The sequence below is a fragment of the Lycorma delicatula genome, chromosome 5, assembly GCF_047948215.1.
Source record: "Lycorma delicatula isolate Av1 chromosome 5, ASM4794821v1, whole genome shotgun sequence".
In the NCBI taxonomy this organism is placed as follows: domain Eukaryota; kingdom Metazoa; phylum Arthropoda; class Insecta; order Hemiptera; family Fulgoridae; genus Lycorma; species Lycorma delicatula.
The window spans coordinates 130857441-130879711 of record NC_134459.1 but is presented as its reverse complement, the minus strand read 5'-3'; the positions used below and the strand labels follow the sequence as shown (position 1 = coordinate 130879711).

General features: G+C 27.6%; 1 protein-coding gene across 1 annotated transcript in view; it reads right to left on the bottom strand.

Annotated features, from left to right (window-relative positions):
* The window catches only part of LOC142324536 (neural cell adhesion molecule 2-like), a 1211812-nt gene that overhangs the window by 693494 nt on the left and 496047 nt on the right, over positions 1 to 22271 (bottom strand). Inside the window, exon 4 of the mRNA XM_075365375.1 lies at positions 8641 to 8754. Within this exon, the coding sequence (XP_075221490.1) occupies positions 8641 to 8754 (114 nt within the window). The remainder of the gene's footprint in view (positions 1 to 8640; positions 8755 to 22271) is intronic.

The window sequence follows — 22271 nt, the reverse complement described above, 5'->3', positions numbered from 1 at the left end:
CTTGCAAGTCATTTAACAAAATTATTTTACGCCAATAATAAAATAGTCAAATATTTTAATCTTTTGTCTTTTATCCCAGATTTCATGAAAATGATTAAAAATACTGTAACAGAATTTATTTTTTTTTCAGGTTAGATTTCATATACAATCATTAAAATTTACCTCTTAATTAGGATACCAATAATTACAATCTGATTTAATTTTACCTATGAGTCAGAAATCAAAGCAAATCTTTCACCAGTCGACACTCGCGTACGAAATGTTTCAGAACCTATATTTATATAAAATTTCTTGTTTATTTTCAGCAGTAGAACATGTTTTGAAAGCTTGTTACATTTTTACTGAATCACTCTGTATAAGTTTTATACATTTTTTTTTTTTGTAATATAATATATACGTCAGTATAACACACAACTTTTAATTTCGGTTATCGGTCCAGGTAATATTAATTTCTAATTGTATTTTGTTTTTATTTTGTTAATTGATTGAAAATTGTCCCACACTCTAGTCTTTAAAGGTTGGTAAAGCATTTTTTTAAGATACATATAAATCAGAAAATATAATAACAAACGAGATTGTATTTCATAGTAATCAAATTAATGCATCGATAGAAATCAATGTCAATTATTTTCATACTGAACATTACTGTTATCTGAATTTAAAAAAAACCTATCAAACTTGTAACGCAATAATAAAAAATAATTGTAAAGAATAAATTGGAAAAATAAATTCATAGCTATATCTTATGACAGTATATGTATATGAAACTAAAAAAAAAAAAAAAAAAAAAAACTGTAATGAAAAACATTTTATACTCTTAATAAACAACTCTTATTTTGCTTTAATCAGAAATGATGTATAATATAAAAACCCCTGCGGAAATAATACAATGCATGTTACACAGTAAAAAAAGAAAAATATAGCGACCATCCTAAAAGAAATTGAAACATATTTACCTTTTTTTTTTTAATAATCAACATCTAAAATTGTTTTAATTTAAAAAAATTGAATTATTCAACATGTTAGTATTTTAGATCAGATATTTAAGTATAATTTTAGACATACAGTTTTACAATTTGGCCAAGAATATTTTTAATTTAAATAAAAATCTACAATGAACTTAAATGAAAATAAATGGTACTTTTATCGATTACAGGCGCTATTGATTACCTGTTTAAATACCCAATTAATTTCTTTAAAATAATATAGTAATGCTATTTAATTAAATGCCTCAAACGTAAATGATGAGAATAACTTTCCTTAACAGAATGACGTAAATTGAACTCCAAATGTGTATCTAATGTTTTGCAGCCGGTTACCTATAGTTAGTTCTGTGGTTTTATCGAGAAAGCAGTTTAAGTTCGCTACCGATCTTTAACATGAATGTTTGTAATTTGCCGGCTAACTAACACGATGCGAGTGAGTTCCTGCAACTACCGGTGGCTTTCTGCAGGAACTAGGACATGTCACAATGTATACTCCATGTGTCTTTATGAGATTGACAGTGAAAGTCAATATGCGTGTCAGCAGGTAGATAAAAAATTCGAACCTCAGCTTCATGGCCGTCGTACGTCTTCTGTATATAACTGAATGTTTGAACTATCAAGCGTTCTTGCTGTACAATCAGACATGGATCCGAATACAGCTGTTGACTGGAATAAATTCATTAGAGAAGTTTGTGTCGACTATACTTATCACCAAAGGCAAGGGAAAATTAGCGGAAAAAGTGTTGGTTGTTGAAATCGATGAAACGCTATTCTTGAGGCACAAAAATCATGTTGATCACTTCTACCCACAAAAATGGGTTCTCAGTGGCACTTGTGAAAACATCAAGTGTTTCGTTATGAAGGTTGCTGGCAAATCGATTAAATTCCTGCTGAATGCAATCAAAGACAAGGTTAATTGGGGAGCATAATAATGCACTATAAACCGATGCACTATAAATGAACATTTTGTAATTATACTGTGAATCATCTGGACAATATCTCTGATACTCACAGCGGGGCTCATACTCGAACCAATGAACGTTTGAGGGGTTCCCTGAAATGGTGAAATATAAAGCACAGGGAACTGTCAGGCACCACATGGAATCCTATTTCACCGAATATATTTAGTGTCTCGCTTGATAGAGGACGAAAACCCTTTCCACAAAATTACTCGATGCAACATAGGACACCTGACCTCTTAAAATCTCCATTTAGTAATAATTACATAAATTTTCCTTGGTGTTTAAATTGAAATAATACAGTGAATATTAAACACTGAACAAAATGAATCCTTTGAAAAAGCCACCAATTTGAAGGGAACAAGTGGTGGTGCTAGTGTTTGAAAAAAGGCCAAAAAAAAATTTTTAACATTTTTATTAGTTCAGTTTTTTGAACAAAGTAATATACTATTATAATTTTATACGACAAAATAGAAATGAAATGAAGTTCATTAAAGATAGTGATTAATTTTAATTAGAAATAGTAATTATGTAAGAAATCAAAAGACGCTTCAAGAGTTTTTTAAAGAGATTATATTCTTGCTTTATGTTTTATAGGACAAGAAGAACTGTAAAATTCATCTGAGGTGGAAACAAATATCTACGACTGAAATTATTTTCTATCCGTTACTTGACACGGATCATGGAGTGGTTGGTATTGTTATCTATCAGCTCTTCTAATTTGCTCTTAGACTCAGATGAAATTAAAACAGAAACGTAATTCATCTAATTTTACTTAGTCTCAGATGTGGTAAATATCATTTTAACAAAAGATATCATTTTACGTCATTTCTCAGGAAATAAGATTAGATAAATAAACCTATTTATGATTTTGAGTTTATGCTAAATCCAATTTAGCATAAACTGAAAATCATAGATGAAAGGAAGTAAAATTTAAACAAACAGTAAAATTTATATCGAATAAAATCTTTTTATAGAAAAGAGAAAATTATTGAAGCACCATTTACATAAAAATTCTCTTTCTGTGCATTTCGATTTTGAAACAATTATTAATTAAAGATAGAAAAAAACATTTAAATAAAAATGAAAAACTAAAAGTTAATAAATGAATATAAAATACAATAACTACATATAACCAAAAATTAAAAAGAAACAATACAGAAATAAATAATTACGAAACAGATAATGAAATTAAACATTTATTTAGGTGTTTATTAAAGGTTTAGAGAAATGACAACCAATAGCTGATAATACATTGAAAAATGCTAATTTAAGAGAATCTCTAGTTTAAATTGAATACTAACGATTTAAACTTTACATTTAGACTATCCACAACACTTTTTTTTCTCGCTGCTTATATAAAATACATTAAGATTAAAAATAACTTAAAAATGAAACAAAAAAGGGTTGTGTTAAATAGTTATTTAAATAAATTAGAAAACAATAAAACGCTCAAAGGCCGATAATTAGCTTGTATTTTTTTAAATGAAATCTAAAAATAGATGGACATTTTGATTATTAAACAATTACCTGAAGTGTTCTCAATATTCCCAGAAGATATTGATAAAGTAATTTATATAAAGGTGATATTAAAATGCATGAAAGATGGGATCAATTGATGAAAGACAAATGGACCCACAGACTAATCCCGGATCTTCAGAGATGGCTGTGCCGAAAACCCGGATAAGTGGTGTTTGAGTTGACTGAGTTCCTTACCGTACATGTCTTTTTTTAAGGCATACTTATGCGCGTGAACGCTGAGACTCTATGTGATTATTGCAGAGAGGAGTATGCTGCAGAACACATGGTGTTCATGTTTCATCATTCCTGCAATTTAGGGAAGCATACAGGAAATAATCTGGCGTGCTTTTCCATAGAATACTAGGACTATACTGCAGACCAAAGAAAATTTATGGCACGTGGTGTCCACGGTATTGGTTAAGATCATCCAATAAAGTTGGCGGCAGAAAACTACGGATGAATATAATCTCCCTTGATCAGGTCCCTGGCACCATGGTCAAGGTTAAAAGAAATAAAAAACAAAAAAAAAACCGCAGCAATGAGGATGGAGACAAGACAAATGAAATGTGATAATAACCGCAAGGTGAGCTCAGCGGAATCTCAAGTTTTTCGATAACATAGCGCCTACAAAAGGTTTCCTACCTCTGTCGAAAATAAAGAAGGTTAATATTAAACTATGCAAACGATTTCATATTTCAAAACTGACGGATAATAAGAGGTAGAAACAAATGAAAATCTTCAGAGTTACAACGTTATGGTGTGTTTGAAATTTTTGTTCGCAACCTTGTATCCACCATTTTAAATCAAGCTTTTTTTAAAAAGGAAGATGGACATGTGACACATGATTTTAATGTATCATTTACGAAAAAATCTGATGTGGACACCACATAACTTTCTTTTACGCTTATTAAATTACATATACACATTTTTTTAAAATGAAAAGTACATGGAATTGAATTTATTAATAACTTCAGATATTTTTTCATATTATTTTTTTAAAAAGTTATTATTGATTTATTATTTATCGTAAAAAATGTTTACAATAAGATGTTATTAACTATTAATAAATCAATATATTTAAATTAAAAAAATATATAAAAAAGGGGAGATGATAGCTGATTCGAACCGATGTGCCTTCTCCTTGTAAGATCCAAATATTTCATTAATTAAAATTTTATTTGACTATAACTCTAGAACCAATGAAAATATGTACCACTTATGATATATCTTTGAAAAACTTTCAATGAGGGCGTATTACTGCAGTTAAGAAAAAGTCTAAAAGCCACATGTTTTGAATTTTGGGCTTTTTTAGTCCAGCCGATTGCAATCAAAAGAGGAGAACTAGATGTTACAACAGTCCTAAACCCAAAATTTCAACATTCTACGACTAATCGTTTTTGAGTTATGCGAGACACGGACGTCACGCCAAAACTAGTCAAAATGGAATCAGGAATAGTCAAATTGGATATTTCAGTTAAAATCTGAAAACCGAGATTTTTCACGATCGCAATAGTTCCTTTAGTTTGTGCAAGGAAGTATAAACAATGGCAACAACAGTTTCTCGATAAATGCCTTCGTTTTAATTATAAGCAATCAAGGCTGAGAAAGCGAAAAATTGCGGTTGTAAAAAAATTAGGCAAAACACTCCGTAGTAACTTTTTTGTTTCGTATTTTCTTTAGAATTTCCAATAACAAATTAAATACAATTAATGTTAAAATTAATGGCCCAACCACTAATAAAAATAATAATAATAATAATAGCCTTTACAATAATAAATAACGTTAATAATAATAGTTTACAATAACTGATAATTTTCTACACTACTCTTTAGATTTTGGTCAAGGTCCCAGACACAACGTTGTCCGCGGCCAACAGTTTAGTCGACGTCGCAATACGTTAGAATTTGTCAACAAAACTAGTGAACGGTGTATCAGCAACATATCAGCGAAATTAAATCATCACAACGTAACAACATTACTTATTATTACATTTATGTACAGAGTGGGGGAGTTAGATGTCAGCACTTATAAAGCACATATAGTCCAGCGGTTCTCTTTGTGCGATAGGTTTGTTAGCTTCGGTTGTGCAGTCTAAGTTTTTGTTTACAACAAATCATCGAGTTAAGCTTTGATGAGATTTAAATAACCTAAATATTTTATTTAATTCTTACTGTTCGCGGCTGTTGCTGGATTGTCGGAAGAAGAGCTAAAATTAGATTATTTATTTATAAAATGTTCTGCTAGATAAAACTGATGGTACTAAGTTGTCATGCCGTTCGTTAATTATGTGTATGAATTTCTGTACTTTTTATTTGTGAATGTAATGTTTATTCAATGCCGACTGTATAATTCCTGTTTAGTTTTCTGCTCTTGTAGCATAAATATCATTTATCGTCTTATTCTTTTAGTTTAGTCGGTGGATAAACTCTTCTGGCAATTCTGGTATAATTATAAACTTATCAATTTTAAATATTGTCGTTGAGCTTTTTTTTTTTTTTCTCTTTCTTTATAACTACCCAATCGAGACCATCATATTCTCTCAAAATAACTTGTATAAATTAAATATTACGCAACTGATATTATTTACTTTAATTTTAAAATCTAGTGAAATGTTTTCGGTCCTAAATTACTTAATATAATAAAATTTGAAAGTATACCATTTTACAAGAAATATTCAAAATGACTCCACTCTACAGCTGAATGTGCGGTAATCTTAAGTAATATTCGTTTGGAAATTGTGTCATCTTTGGTTTTATACGTGGAGATTCTTAAATTATATACCTTTTCAAATTGTTAATATTTATACTTTTTATTTTGTATACATTATGTTTTAAGTAACTCCAAAAATAACAATAATAATTTAGAAGAAATAGATCTGAAGATTTGGCTGGTCAATCTATGGCTTTTCCAAAACCAGCCCAATGATCTGGAAATGTTTCATTTAAAATCGTCCGTGCCCTTACTTAATAGTGAGTTGGCGTCCCATCTTTCTAAAATCATAACTTATTTATTCGTTTCCCAAAATTTTCCTGGTTATTGATAAAATCCTACCGACTAACAAGTTAAAATAAGCATCTCCTACAAGATTTCCATCTAAAATAAAAGACACACAATATTGACGTATTGTACACAAAATTTCCGTTACCAACTCATTGTATATAGTTTTTATTTAAAAATATATTCGAATAAGGAACTTCCTACCATAGCTTCTTTAGTTAAAAGGTAATAATAATAATACAGTTTTATTTATTTCACTGATTAAGGTAGTAATGCATGTTTAAGGCAGGTAATATAAAGGCAGCAAACGATAAAATATTAATTTTTTCTAATGTACTCATTTTATTTTTATGCCATGCTAGGATGTAATTTTCTTATTTATTGATATATAGATACACAAAGATTCAATTAATAAATGAAAGAAAATTGAGTTTCGTTATTTACAGTATAAATGATGCCCGTTGTCCCAGTAGATTTATAACGATTGTATCAATTTACCTAATGTTCTTTACAAGTAGATAACAGATATTAACAGACTGCATACAATAGTAATAATAATAAAATATAATAGCTCGTAACACGAAATATGAACGAATTGAACTCGATTAACGACCTTTTATTACTGCAATAAGTAGAAGTATATTATTCATTTGTTTTCAGTACAAAACAGATCGTTTTATAGTTCTATAAAGTAATAATAAAGAAACGCTGTATAGTATTAAATACAACATATCATAGTTTATTCTGATAAGGTTTATAAATTAGAAGGAGGGTTACATTATAAAGAACTGAAAGTTCCCAATGCACAAATGCAATCACTCTTTAACTATAAGCCAGCTATACTAGCTGCCATATTTCACAGGAAAAGGGAGAATAAGAGTGGGAGAGGGAGACGGAGTTTTCATTCACTAATATTGATCAAAACCAATACCAACACTACTTATCTCCTGCAAAGGGTTCACGTTCAATTTATTGCGGCCTATATTTCATTTTTATATTTTTCTTTTTTTTATTCTTCTTCTTCTTTTCATGGAACACTTTCCGACATTCATACAAAATGTTCTCATTTTTCCATCAGTTCTAAAATGGTTACATCGTATAAATTACGCAAAAAACGGTATAACCATGATTTATTATACAATCCAATGGAAATGTAAATTATATGAATAAATGTGAATTTAAAAAAAATTGAATATTTAAGATAAAAGATAAGATAATTAACTTAGATTAAAACACTATAAATTGTAATTTTAATTATTTGGAAAAAAGAATTACAAGTTGATTATCTATTTTCAAAGTTAACCGGATAAATACCAAGCTACAATTGCAATAACTAGCGGTCAGCTCAGTATCTTAAGCCAATGATATTATTACAAAAACCCATATTTCCTTATTTCAACCCTCTCATATCTACTTACATCTCTTTTTACCTCAAATGTTTCTCTCTCAATATCTGGCACATATAATGCATGTTATCTTTTTATACACTCCCTAATGTATTCTACATTATGATTTAATTCCTGTATTATCAAGGGAATATATTATCCTCTTAGAATAATTATTATTAAATTTTAAGTACATTAACTATAAAACAAGTGGTTCTATATTCAAAACAAAATGCCATACAAGTCTGAATTCTCATTCCATTCAAATTTATTTTTAGTAATGAACTTAGCAACAAAATCTAGATTTATTTAAGTCTAAAATTATTTTTTAAAGTATAGTTAAAAATAAAAATCATTCATATTTCTCTTTCTAAAGATTAACTATGTCAAATTATGTATAAAAATTGATCCTTCCGACAACCTGTTAAAGATGGGAATCGTGCATTTTTTTAATACAGTCCAATAGTTAATTTTTATAACTTGTAGGAAAATAAATCTAAAATCAGTTTTATAATAACCATTTTAATAATATTTAAAACGTCAGCAGCAAAGAATATATTACTGAATTAAACAAATAAAAAATATTACATTCATTTCAGAACAAAAACCCTTTCTAATCGGGTCATAATTATATATATATATATATATATATATTTGCGTCAATATATTATTACTTATGAAAATATGGGAAGTCATTGAAGATATTTTTGTTACGTAAATATATAAGAACAAAAATAATATTTGTTATTTCTTTCATTTGATATATAAGAAAAGTGTTTGCTATAAACTTACCTCCAGTAGCTATACAAGCAATATCTAAGCTGGCACCTTCACTATATGGACCGAGTATATAATGTTGTATGTGTTTACCTTTTTCATCAACAACAGCCAGTCTTTCGGGTGGAACTGTAAATAAAAACATAAAATAAAGTTATAACAAAATATAAAATGAATCATACTTAAAAGTAAGTATACTGTAATTTATTGCAGTTAAATTTACAAATATTTATAATTTAATTTTTCAAATATTAAGTACCTAACGCAATTTTTCTACCACATACTAAATTTGTATTTTCCGATTATTAATTATAATAAAAATTGTGGATCCCAGAATATACACAGGTGTTAAGAACATGAGCTTATTTTCGGAAAAATGTATAATTTATGGATAAAAATTATTTTTTCTCCGTGGTTTATTTCGGCTTTTTTATAAAAAAAATTATTGAAATGTTTCACTAGATAACTGATGATGAAATATGGCACAGAGACTAGAGTATATGGGGCAATTTGTTGAGAAAATATTTAGGTCAATATCTCTAGGAGGGTAGACAGTTTTTAAGGGTCAATTTCCTCAAAATTTCGCAAACATAACCCCACTTTATATTAAGCTTAATATATCTGTGAATGCTTAGCTAACTATTTTTAAAACACCTTTGTCTCAAGATTCCCCCATCTATAAAAAATTGAAAAAATATATTATTTTTATTTATTGCATAACTTTTTATGTCTAAAAAATAAACTATGTTTAAATAATAAACTTTTAATACTAATATTACAATAATTTTTTTTCATAATTCAACCAACCCTCAAAAAAAAAATTAGTTTATTTCTATTGGTGGTACATTTTCAGTGAAAAGTTTTTTTTTTAGGTTTTTCCATTTAACACAGTAATCCTAGAAAGGAAACACTAGAAAGGAAACAATTTCTTGGGAATTGATTACAGGTGGGGAGCAGAAAAAAAAATAATACCGTTTTTACTTCCTTGTATGAAGTAAAGAAAATTATGTGATCGCGAAAAATTTCAGTTTCCAGATATCAACGGAAATACACATTTTTATCATCCCTGAATCCATTTTTACTAGTGTCGGCGTGACATCTGTACGTACATATGTATGTTCGTCTGTATGTATGTATCTTGCAAAACTCAAAAACGATTAGCAGTAGTATGTTGAAATTAGTAAGTTGTGCACCTCCCCTTTTGATTGCAATCGACTGAACCAAAAGTGTCTCAAAAAACCCAAAATCCAAACTTTTTTGGATTTTGGACTTTTTCTAAAGTGCAGTAATAAAACCACATTGAGAGGTTTTGACATATATATCATAAGTGGTACTTATTTTCATTGGTTCCAGAGTTATAGCCAAATAAAATTTTAATTAATGAAATATCTGGATCTTCCAAGGGAAGGCACATCGATTCTAATCAGACTTCATCTTCTTTTCTCTCTTTTTTTTAAATTTAAATATATTAATTGATTAATAATTATTAGCCCGTGAGTGTAAAGAAAAAAATATTTACAATAAATAATTATTCAATAATAACAATAAAATATGAATTTTAATTATTGAAATATCTGGATCTTCCAAGAGAAGGCACATAGATTCTTCATGTGGCACATCAGACTTCATCTTTTTTGTCTCTTTTTTTAAATTGAAATATATTAATTGATTAATAATTATTAACCCGTGAGTGGAAAGAAAAAAATATTTACAATAAATAATTATTCAATAACAACAATAAAATAAAAGTTGTGTAATAATGTAAAAGTTTTAGTGTAAATATTTTATGTACTTTTAAAAACGTGTATATGTAATTTAAGAGCCATTATTACATATCTGTATATGTATTAGATTTGGTGAAACATCTGTTTATTTAATATTAAATGAAGATTATAATTTAGAATCGTACTATTTTTGGATTTTCTAGTTTAATTTTTGTTAAATTTTATTTAATTACTCTGGAATCTCTGTTTAATTTTACCTACATTAAAGTTAATTACAGAGTGACTGAAAAATAAAGAACCCTCACAAGAACATGGCATACATGCCCGATCTTTAATAAATTGCAAAGAATTCTTCTTTTAATTCATTTCCCCTCTTATATTGTTGGAAAGCATTCTCCCTAAGTCGGAATTGATCATCATTTCGTTTATTTGTTTTTGTTGCCAATCATTTAACCGGTCTTTGGTTTGATATAATTCTTCTGACGTTAATTTGTGTACATGTTTTCTAGTTTTTAATTTTTCTCTCTCTTTATATTGATCCATCATCCTCTCTTAATCTTTTTATTCTTTCCTTTAGTCTTGACGTTTTCTTCCTATCATCTTCTCTTAACCTTTTTATTCTTTCTTTGTTTACAACATTTTCTTCCTTTTTTATAATTTATATATATTGATTTATTAATAATTATTAACCTCTGATTGTAAAATGATTTTTACAATAAATAATAATAATTCAATAGTAAAAATAAAAAAAATATATAAAAAAAGATATTAGTTATTAGTGAAATAACATTTTATGTACTTTTAAAATCTGTATATGTAATTTATTGAAGTCATGTGCTGCCTACATCACTTTTTTTTAATTTTTTAAACTTTTTTGTGTTATTTAAAGATACAATGATAATTTTACAATAAAATTTTATCATATCTTATCCGCCAGAAAAAAAAATCTTATGACCTTTTTTCATGAAACATATTTTTTCCATTATATAATAATGAATAACCAATGCCAGGAAAATACTACAATTTTATTGTCCGAGTTTTTAATGTATATTTCTTCATAGTAATAATATTAGATTAAAAATATAATTAACTTTAATGCTAACTGATTTGTTAAGTTTGAAGTTGATATATCGCCCTACCATTGTTATATATATCAATATACATCACCATTGGTGGTATATATCACCATTGATATATATCAATATATCGCCCTACCATTGTTATTAACATTCTAACTTTCCAGTTTAATCGATATAAAACACGCGCATACAATTAAACAGAAATAGGCGGGAATTAAATAGAAGAATAGATTAATTTGTAAAAAGATGATGAATTAATAACTATAAAAACTTTAATAATCGGCTGAAATGTAAAACCAAACTAAAAATAGAATAAATCCATACTGCAAAGTGAAGTTAATAAAAACGCTTCTAAAATTTAAAAATACGTCCCTAAATAACAAATTACGAACCTACTATATTATAATCAAACAACAAGACATTCAAAGACATTCAATATATCGACCATCTTTTTCTTTCTAACACTATCTTTAGTAACACTTTAATATTTTTCAGTATTCATAAATAATTTAATTTATTAAGCAAATAAAGAGCACAAGTTGATAAAACAATGATGAAATATTTTGTACTTCAGATATCGTTATCTATTACGAATATGAAAATTTGGATTAGTCAGCTTTCTATTCAGCTGATTGATGCCTAGTTAGTCGGACATTAATCTTACGTCAAAATGATATGACATCTACTAATCAACCACTTTAATGATTATAAGGGAAATTAACAGGAATAATTATTTTGGCGTTATTACACATTAAAAATATTTAAAAAAATACTTTTTTGTATTATATTCAACACAAAACAGGTAGTAGTAGGCATTTTTAAGATATAACAGTTTTCATTAGTGAAACTTCATTCTGGTTACTACCGAGATTAGCTGCATATTTGAATATCATACCTTTTAGAGAGAGCAAATCTACCTAGTGCTAATTATATTTTAAATATTTTACATGCATCATTTTAAAAAAAATGATTGTGATAAATAATGTAAAGAAACGAAATAATATTATCTTTGTGAGAAAAAATTTATTATACACCCAGCTTTTACATCTACTGTACGTAATATGTAATAGAATGCACCATCAAAATACTGTTTATTAAGGTTACCTTCCTTTCCTTTCTTTTTTCCTGTTTAGCCTCCGGTAACTACCGTTTAGATAATTCTTCAGAAAATGAATGAAGATGATATGAGTGTAAATGAAGTGTAGTCTTGTACATTCTCAGTTCGACCGTTCCTGAGATGTGTGGTTAATTGAAACCCAACCACCAAAGAACACCGTTATCCACGATCTAGTATTAAAATCCATGTAAAAATAACTGGCTTTACTAGGACTTGAACGCTGGAACTCTCGACTTTCCAAATCAGCTGGTTTGGGAAAACGCGTTAACCACTAGAACAACCCGGTGGGTTTTATTATTAAGGTTACCTATGAAAATATATCCACACTTAAGAAGAAATAAAGTTTTACTTGTTCAGCTTAGGTTATCATGATTCATTTTCTTTGAATGATTGGCGGTAGATTAGATTCACTCCATAATATCTACAATTTGTATGATGAAGGGTTGAAATAAACGCGACTCAATTGAAAGACGGAAATGAAAGCGATGTCAACCGGTTGCCCCTACATTTCTTTTTCGTAAAGACTCTTCATTTTTATTCTTGGCTTGATGGTCCAATTAGCTTGGTTAAATTTATTTATTATATATAAGTTTTTCTTAAATGACCATAGGTTTTTTGTTATACAACCATATAACATCTTTCGTTTTGTATGCTCAAAGAAAGAAGTAATGATTACTGTGAAAAAATTATTTAGGTAAATTTGTGAGCTTTTTCAAATTTCCTCTTGTTTATTATTACCACAGGGCGTAAAAACTGATTTGAATAGATCGTTAAAGTTCATAATATCTATGAGAGTGTAAAGATGAAACATTAGAACCTGTTGCGAAGAGAACTTTTTTCCCTTTAAGAAAAAAAAAAACTATCTGAGAAAGTAAATCATGTAGCCGTCATTTTGGTTAGGATTGTCATAGTCTGTATATTTTACCAAAAATTATTTTGTTTTTCATTGCAGTTTAAAATTATTTTTTACAATCCTACCCTTTATATTTAAAATATCTGACTTGCTTTCTCACGTATGAGCGGCGCTTTGAGATTACATAGCCTCATACTGAAAAAAAAATAGATCATTTTATGATGAAAGCATTTGCTAATTTCATTTTTTATGTTTCACTGTTGAAAATTTACTTTGAAAACTTATGTTTTAAAATTTTGAAAAGTTTGGGTACGTTGTTTATAAGATTGTTTGTTTTATACACATAGTGATTCACGAAGAATGTAACAAAATTTCAGGATATGCTCTTCTGGTGAAAATAAAAAAGAAACTTTAATATAAACATGATTCGGAAACGTTTCGTTAGCGAGCGTCAGCTGGTGAAAACTTTTGCCCTGATTTTTGCACTTGAGTAAAGTTAAGCCATACTTTAATACTTGGGACCAAAATTAAGGTGGAAATTTAATGGAGTATGTGAAATCTGACCCAAAAAGTTGAAAAAAAGATGTTCCAGAACTGTATTTTTTAGGAATGTTCGAGAAATCTGGGATAAAAGACAGAAGTTTCCATTCAAAGATTAAATGGAACATAAATATATTGTTTAATATAAAATATAATTTTAAATTAAACAGATCATGCCAGGAATGGTAAACGAATAATATAATGAAACTGTTTCAGATGTTTCCTGGAAAAATCATAGATAAACATTGAGTAATATCGCAAAGTGTAATTTTACTACTGAATACAAAAGGGCAATGATCAAGATGTTTATTAATGTGTAAAAATAATTACATGAAAGCAGTACCATAACATGTCTATTTATAAATTAAAAAAATAAAACCTGAAAAATAACATAACAATTCTAAAACCGTTAGTTTATATATGTGAATATATATTTAATATGATACCAACAACATAAAATTCCGATATATTTAATAAATATTATAAAACACGATAGTAATATTAATTTTATAAAAAAAGAAAATCGTTTAATTTCGTTTTTTATTACACTGATCAAAATATTATTAAAATTGTTTTTTATTAAAAAATTAAGTAAAGAGAAGTTCCTTCTCGTAAATTGAGGTGCGTAGGATATAGATGAGAAAAGATGACTGCTTTTATAATTATTATCATTTTTTTTTGGGGGGGTGAAATGATATTAGTATTTTTAGGTAGTAAATATAAACGTACTTATATAATTGAAATTACTGTTATAAAAAGAAATTATTTAAATATTAAAAGATAATCTGTCGTTATCAACAATCAACACTACTAACCATGATACGAACATACTAAGACTATTCTTAATAATAATAAGATATCGATTGGTGATCATAGACTGGTGGGTGTAAAGCCAATTTGGTAAAAAGTTTAGCAGAAGTGCTATTAATATTCTTCAAGGTTTCTACTTGACCACAAATATGTGTAAATTGCTAATGTGTTATTTATTATACCCTAATACTCGTATAATACAGTTTTAAATAGAGAATTGTATCCATTCGTTTTGAGTTTATAGTATAATAATCGATTTTTTTTTAAATATTTTAAATAGTCCTTTTAGTGGAATTAATATTGCTTTATCAATAAAATTCAAGAATGAATTTGGTTCTGCGTAAAGTAAACAAATTTGATAAACATTGCAACGTAATCTACATATATTTTTATAAAATATTCAAGTTTACAAATCAAATATAACTACAAAAAATTCTATTAAGATTTCTGAAAAATAATGTAAATCACTTGCTGGGATACAGTTAAAGGAAAACATAAAGTGAAGTATTTCCTGTAAAATAATACCTCGACTTAGTTTGCTTTCTGTACTTTTAAATTTATTACCTAAATCTTTTATGATTTATTTTTCTACTTCAAAATATCAGTAAACTAAGGATATCCTTTGTTGTGAAATAAGGGTAAGCTTAAGTATGGATTTTCTTTTAACATGGGTTTGAATTTAAGTTCGTCCTTTCAACAAAAACCAATTATTAATATAATTTTTTTTTTTTAAATAGTCCACTTCTATTTTTATTTATTTTTTTTTTTTTACATTACTAAACATAATTTATTGACCAAACCTGCTTATAAACATGACTGTTTTTAAAAATTAAGCAAGCCATATCATTTGATAAAAAAATGAAATATACTTTTAATTTGCATAGCATTTACAAAATCAAAAATAGAAATTACAAAAATCTTTATCAGAAAAAATAAATTAATTTAAATTTAAAACTAGATGACATTTTTTTATTGTAAAACAATCATCTTCAGAAGACTATTACAAATCAGTACATCAAAAAATCCCTTCAAATATAAATGATAAAAATAAAGTACATATATTAGAATAATATTAGCATTAATTATCAATTCAAGTTCACTGTTATCTTAGGTAATTAACCTAACACACACTCCTGATGTTAGATAAATCAACAATCTATCTACAGAAAGATAACCAATAAGTTCCGGTAATGGTCCTGCCTTTTGCCAAGTAGTCTATGAGCAACACATCACGAGAATAAAAAACCGTATGCATGAATTTTCGAGCAGATAGCATGTTTTCGGTTTCTTTGGCGCACTCACTTGCTCCTACCAATCTTTTAGACGTTCCCACCAACCTTTTGGACTGAGGTTCTGGTCTCTTGACATGTATTGATGTATAATACACCTTTCATCTACTATTATAAAACGTTACGGTACTAGCGAAATCGTAGTTAAATAATTCTAAAAGCCCGTTAAAAGTGTTCAGACAAATGCGTTTTTGATCAGCATTTAGCAAAGGCGGCACCTATCGAACGGAAAGCATTTTTACATCAAAGCATCGTGTAAAATATAGTGGGCACGTTTTATTGAGATGATAGAAATGTCACCGAGCGCGTATAACTTCAATCGGTAATCATTCCAATTGGGATTGTACATTTTTTTTTTCTTCGGTCGTAGCGGTTTTTGGATCTCCCAAGCGTTTATCGTCATGAATGGACGTACGACCAAATTAAAATTTACTAGCCTTTTTATACTATCAAAAATGAAGGGAAGAGTACTTTAAATTGAAATATATCTGTTTTTGTAGATATGAACGGCCCAAGTAGTTCGTAAAGGGAATTGAATTCCAACAAAATACTTAAAAAGAATCTATTGGGTCGTATTGTTTAAACAATGACGTGTTTGCATGATTATTAGATAAAATACGTTTATCAAATCCTAATTCGTTCTCTGATTGGATTGGATTGGATTTAAAAAAAAAAATACGAATTACATAAACGGTTTCCATGCAATATTTGGTCAATTTCCTTTGACTTTTAATATATAATGAACCAAATTCTCCTTTTGTTAAACCTACTATCCATTTCGAAATAATTTTATTTATACTCGCTCTTTCGCTCTTTTAACTAGGTTTTACGTTTATAGTTTCTGGGACAGAGGTCAGTTTCTGATACGTAACCATGGTAACGATAAAACTGATTTTTGAAGTTTTTTTTGTAATCTTGGTGCTATGGGGAAAATATTGAACAATTTATCTTTTATTCATCCTTTTATCTTACCCCCTTTTTTTATTCCAAAGTAAGATATTTTTCTATATTTGCTGCGTTTTAGCCGTTAAAAATTCTTTTTTTGTTTCGATTATTTCCATAAAATTGACTAAATTATCGGTTCTAATGGTGGTTTCAATTGTAAATATTCCATTTTATACCATCCGCTTCCTAGCTCGTTCGTCACGCAGGGTACAGACGGTCTCCATTTCCATTAGCAAATAACATTACCAGCCAACATACTACACAGCCAATTAGTGTAAACTGTGATCGTTCCCCTGTTTCGTATCTTTCCAATTTTTCAAAAAACAACATTGTTAAAAGTCCTATCTAGAAGATCAGTTTCTCCTTCAATTTAATAGCAATATTCCATCCAGTTTACTTTTTCTGTATGTGCTCTTTAGTGTAAATTTTATATATATATCTATATATATATATATATATATATATATATATATATATATATGTGTGTGTGTGTGTGTGTGTGTGTGTGTGTGTGTACTGATGCATCCATATAGAGTTGGGGTAAATAAACCAACTACTAGAAGATAAAATAAGTCGCGATTATTAAAATTTTGCGAAACATTATCTTAAAACTTTGTAATTTCAGAACACCAAGATAAAAGTGTATGAAATAAAATTTGAATTTCAATAGTCAATTCCTTATTTAACTTCTTTGAGCTATGAGATACAACTGATCAACGAATATAACAATGTATCCTGGAAATGTGCTTTTGTTGGTAACTGTATCCTTTTCACATTGGGTAGTAACGAATGGTTATAGGCATCCATACAACTAAAAATTAAATAAATTAACAGGATAAAACGGTATCGACAATTTAAATAACTAAAGCATAAACAGTAGTTAAAAAATTAAATTAAAACTCCCAATAAACAATATTTCCTACAAACTATTTTATCAACATTAATTATTAATTTAACATTGACATTACTTCTTTCATTATTTATTTCTCCCAAAGTGGTACTCTCAGAGAAAAGGTATATTGCAAATTAAACTCTAAAACTTCTTTGAACGTGTACTTTTTTGATTTTTTAAACGTAAAATAATTTCAAAATAAGTACGTATAGGTGTATTTATGTAAATACAATAGTATTTACCAAATTCTCAATGAAAAATCAAGGTTAGAAGAAAACTTTTTAGTTGGCTTGTATTATTACTTATTACATTTTTTTTTTAAATTTCATAAAATATATATAACACATAGTTACAGGAAGGCACAAATGATTTTTTTTCTTAACATAGTTACAAAAGGGTTTGTAATTTCATATTAAATAAGGAAAAAATCTAACGTTCAATCCAAAAATAGATATTTGGGACTGAATATAATATTACACAGTTGTGAATAAAAGCTTAACTTATGAAGCATATTTTTTTTAAAATTAAGCATCAATCCTATATTAATTAAGAATATACGTATAAAAGAGATAAAAGAATAATTTGGGTATAACTTGAGTGCATGAGAAATAGAGTTTGAATTTCACAAAGTGATTAAGAGAATTAAAACATGCAAGTTTAATAAAAGTTCTTGCGAATATTCTTAATTTATCGGTTAATTTTCATAAACAAATTAATAATATCTCAAGAAAATATTAATATAAACTTAACTTAAATTATCTACGAATGTTTCACCTGAAATTTCCTAAATAACAAGATCTATTTTTAAGCTATCAAAATTTCAAAACTGTGGTAATTTCAATTACTGAATCTCTATTATATCAGTAAATATTAGTTCAGTCAAATTATTTTACAGCAAGTAATCAAATCCGAATTACCGAAGTCGTACTATAATAAATACTACTTGTTATACAGCTTTATTAAGTATATAATAAGTCCTATTTGTCATAGTACGTATGATAAGTCTACTATTATTATCGATTTTAAATAAGTAATACTTTTTTAAGTACGACTTCAAATAAAAGAGTTAAATCGGAACTGGATAAACGAGTAGAATTGCTATTTCTAAAACAGAAAAATGGCTAAGTTGTAAACAAGATATCTTTAAATCCATTAAAAAAAGCTGAAAACAAAGCTGTTATAATTACTTGTAATTAGTTATTTATCATTTATAGTGGAAAAATAAGTAAACACAAAAAATTTTAAAAACTTCTCAAAATCGATATTTTTAAACTTTGATTGGCACCCTATTCCCAATATTGCCCCACAGTATTATTTTTTTGAAGCCATTTGCACTAATAATATGCTTACGAAGACATAAAAAATATTCGGTTAAAACATGTGTAATTTTTTGCGATTTTTAGGGAAGGGAAGAATTTGGAGGTAATTCCTTTTAAATGGGAAAATAAGTATGTACAAATGACTGAACTTAATATAAAGTGGGGTTACATTTGCTAATGTTTGTGAAAATTGACGCCAAAAACGTGCTATTAACCCCAGCCCTAAGAGATACTGACCCAAAATGACTAAAAACAAATTGCTCCTTATACACAAGTCTGTGTGCCAATTTCATATAAATCGTTTTATCCAATCAAAATTTATTAAGCTTCAAACACGTCCATATGTACTCGTACGTACGTATATTTCCTCCCCTTTTTTTGGGAGGCTCCTGGATCGTGAAACGTTAAGAAATAAAAAAACCCATATATCATTTTTTGACTGATTGCTATACATTTCTTCATTCAGCACAGTTGTGAAGCAATGATGGGGAAAGGAAAAAAATAAAGTACAATTTATTAATAATTTTGCTGTAAACATTTCTATTAAAAATAAAATGCATTTTGTCCCTCAGGAAGGCGATTCAGTTACAATAGACTATTTTTTCATAGCGATACAGTCAGAAATAATAAGAAAAATAACCATAGAGCACATTCCTGGAATTTATTCTCATTTTCAGCATTCATACATTATTAAAATAAATCACGAAAAAGTAACCTATTTCATGTATAAATTATGAGGCGTATACAATAACTTGTTTATACTGAAATTGTGAATATTTTTTTTAATTTTATAAAAGCGCTCCTTAGCTAAACTGTTATCTTTGCTTATTCTAAGTTGCAGGAATAAATTTATTATATTACATATTTATACTGGATATTATATACTGCTTGAGAGTGTATTCGATCCAAATATGTTAGGGTTTCCACTTATCATCGGCCACCCAACTGGACCACTCGAGTAAAAGGACTCGCTCTTATCTGGGTTTCATCATACCTCATCTTAATTTCGATAAATTCCTACCTTTATACTTTAAAAGATAATACTTTTTAATAACGGACAGTCTAGAAGAACAATAGGATTGTTATAAACGGGAAATTTTGAGTGTAAACCTTTAAATTAAAGGTAAACTTTAAATTTTATTAATAAATAATAAACGATTAAACAACTTTTTAGTAAGTTATAATAATTCATCAAACATATACAAGAATAACGGATTAAAAAAATTAATTATAAATGATATCGTAGTACATTAATTAAATAAATAAATTAATTAATTTGTTTTCTTTTTAATTAAAGAGATTATTTATACTTAATTCAACTAGAATCCCACGACAATTAACGTATATTATTAAGTAAAGTATCAGTAATTTCCTATTAAGATACTATTCACTTCTTGAAATTATAATATCACTCAGGAAAACCCTACTTTATCTCACATCACTTCAATATCCTGTTTACAAATGCTGTAAGCACACAACTTTATTTAAATATAATCGTACTTGAGATACGATATACACGAGATAATCTTTTAACATTTAGTAATTCAATTTGTTTGAATAACAACATTATATCCATATATTCGAGCAGATGAATAAAAGATAATCCAGTAATAGTGCGAGGGGGAAGAGAGAGTAACTGAAAGTGTTGTTCTGTAACTTAAGCAATTTAAATAAAAATAATGTTCTGAAGCAGAAGCAAATAAAACAACAAAATTAATTACTTGTGTGATTAATGTAAAATCTTTATATACGTTTGCTTTATATAATGTTTTGTTCACGCTTATTACCACGTAATTTATATTTTTTTTACTAATTATTGATATAAAACTTAAACTGATTAATGCATTAAATCACTAGAAATTTAGCAACTAAAAATAGCTTTATATCTTCATCGGTAGTACAAACGACCATCATAAAAAAAATTTATCAGATTTGCATCGGTTGAAATTTTTGTCCTATTATTTACACGCTTGCAAAATCGTATTAATCCTACGGTTCTTAAAAAAAAAGTTCGTGTGTAGTTAAGTACGCACGTAAGAAGTTATACTTCTTTGGCGTGAATAAAAAGAAAACTTTTTACGCATTCAAACAAATTTGAACTGAGTGAAACGATCGATAAACGACATTTAATACCATGAATAAACATTTGAATAAATAACACTTAAATTAAATTAAATTAAATAATATTTATTTTATACAGTTTGAAAAGTATTGATGTATTCGTAGCCATATAAAACAAAGTTCATCAAATATATTTCGATGAATAGGCACAGGATTATCAGCAGCTTATGACATGAAAAATATGATATAAAAAGTTTTATTTCATAATAATGTAATTTAAATATAATTTAAATATAATTTCATAAAAAATAATACATACATAAATATAACCTCAAATCTTGATACATAATTTTCAAAAAAAAAATAATAATAATAATAATTAAGCATACACTGCAATATAAATATAGTTTTATGAATATGAACAAAAATATTCACAGTTTAAAATATCCGTCTTCAGAAATCTATGAATATAAATATATGTTTATTAAGACTCAATGTCTGTTACATTTACAACACGTTCTAATTACTTAATTGCATTAAACGACTGACTAAATTACACACTACATGCATGTGCGGGCAAACTCATACACTTGGGCCTGTGCAAATCTTCACGGTGTGTTACAACGACGCATGCAACATGCGTAATCTGCTGAAAATACACTCTGGTTAGTTTTTCCTAACGCGCCAAAAGAAATATAACTTCAAAAATCTAGAGCCGATGCTGCTGAACTTATCTAGCGTTTGATTTTCTGTTTATAATAAACAATTCAGTGTTTTTACGGTAGTTTAGTGTTATTGTTAAAAGTTTTTATCGTATTTATAAATTTTCTATGCGTTTTGATAATTTTTTTTCCAGTTTTTCGTGGAGAGAATTTAATTATAATGGATTTTATCTTAGTATTAAATAATATACAAACTTCATAGTAAAGGTAAATGTTTATATTTACTATGACTAGTAAACGTAGAGATAAACCTATTGGGTTTCTCTCTACGCAATTTAAAGAAATATTTAACTAT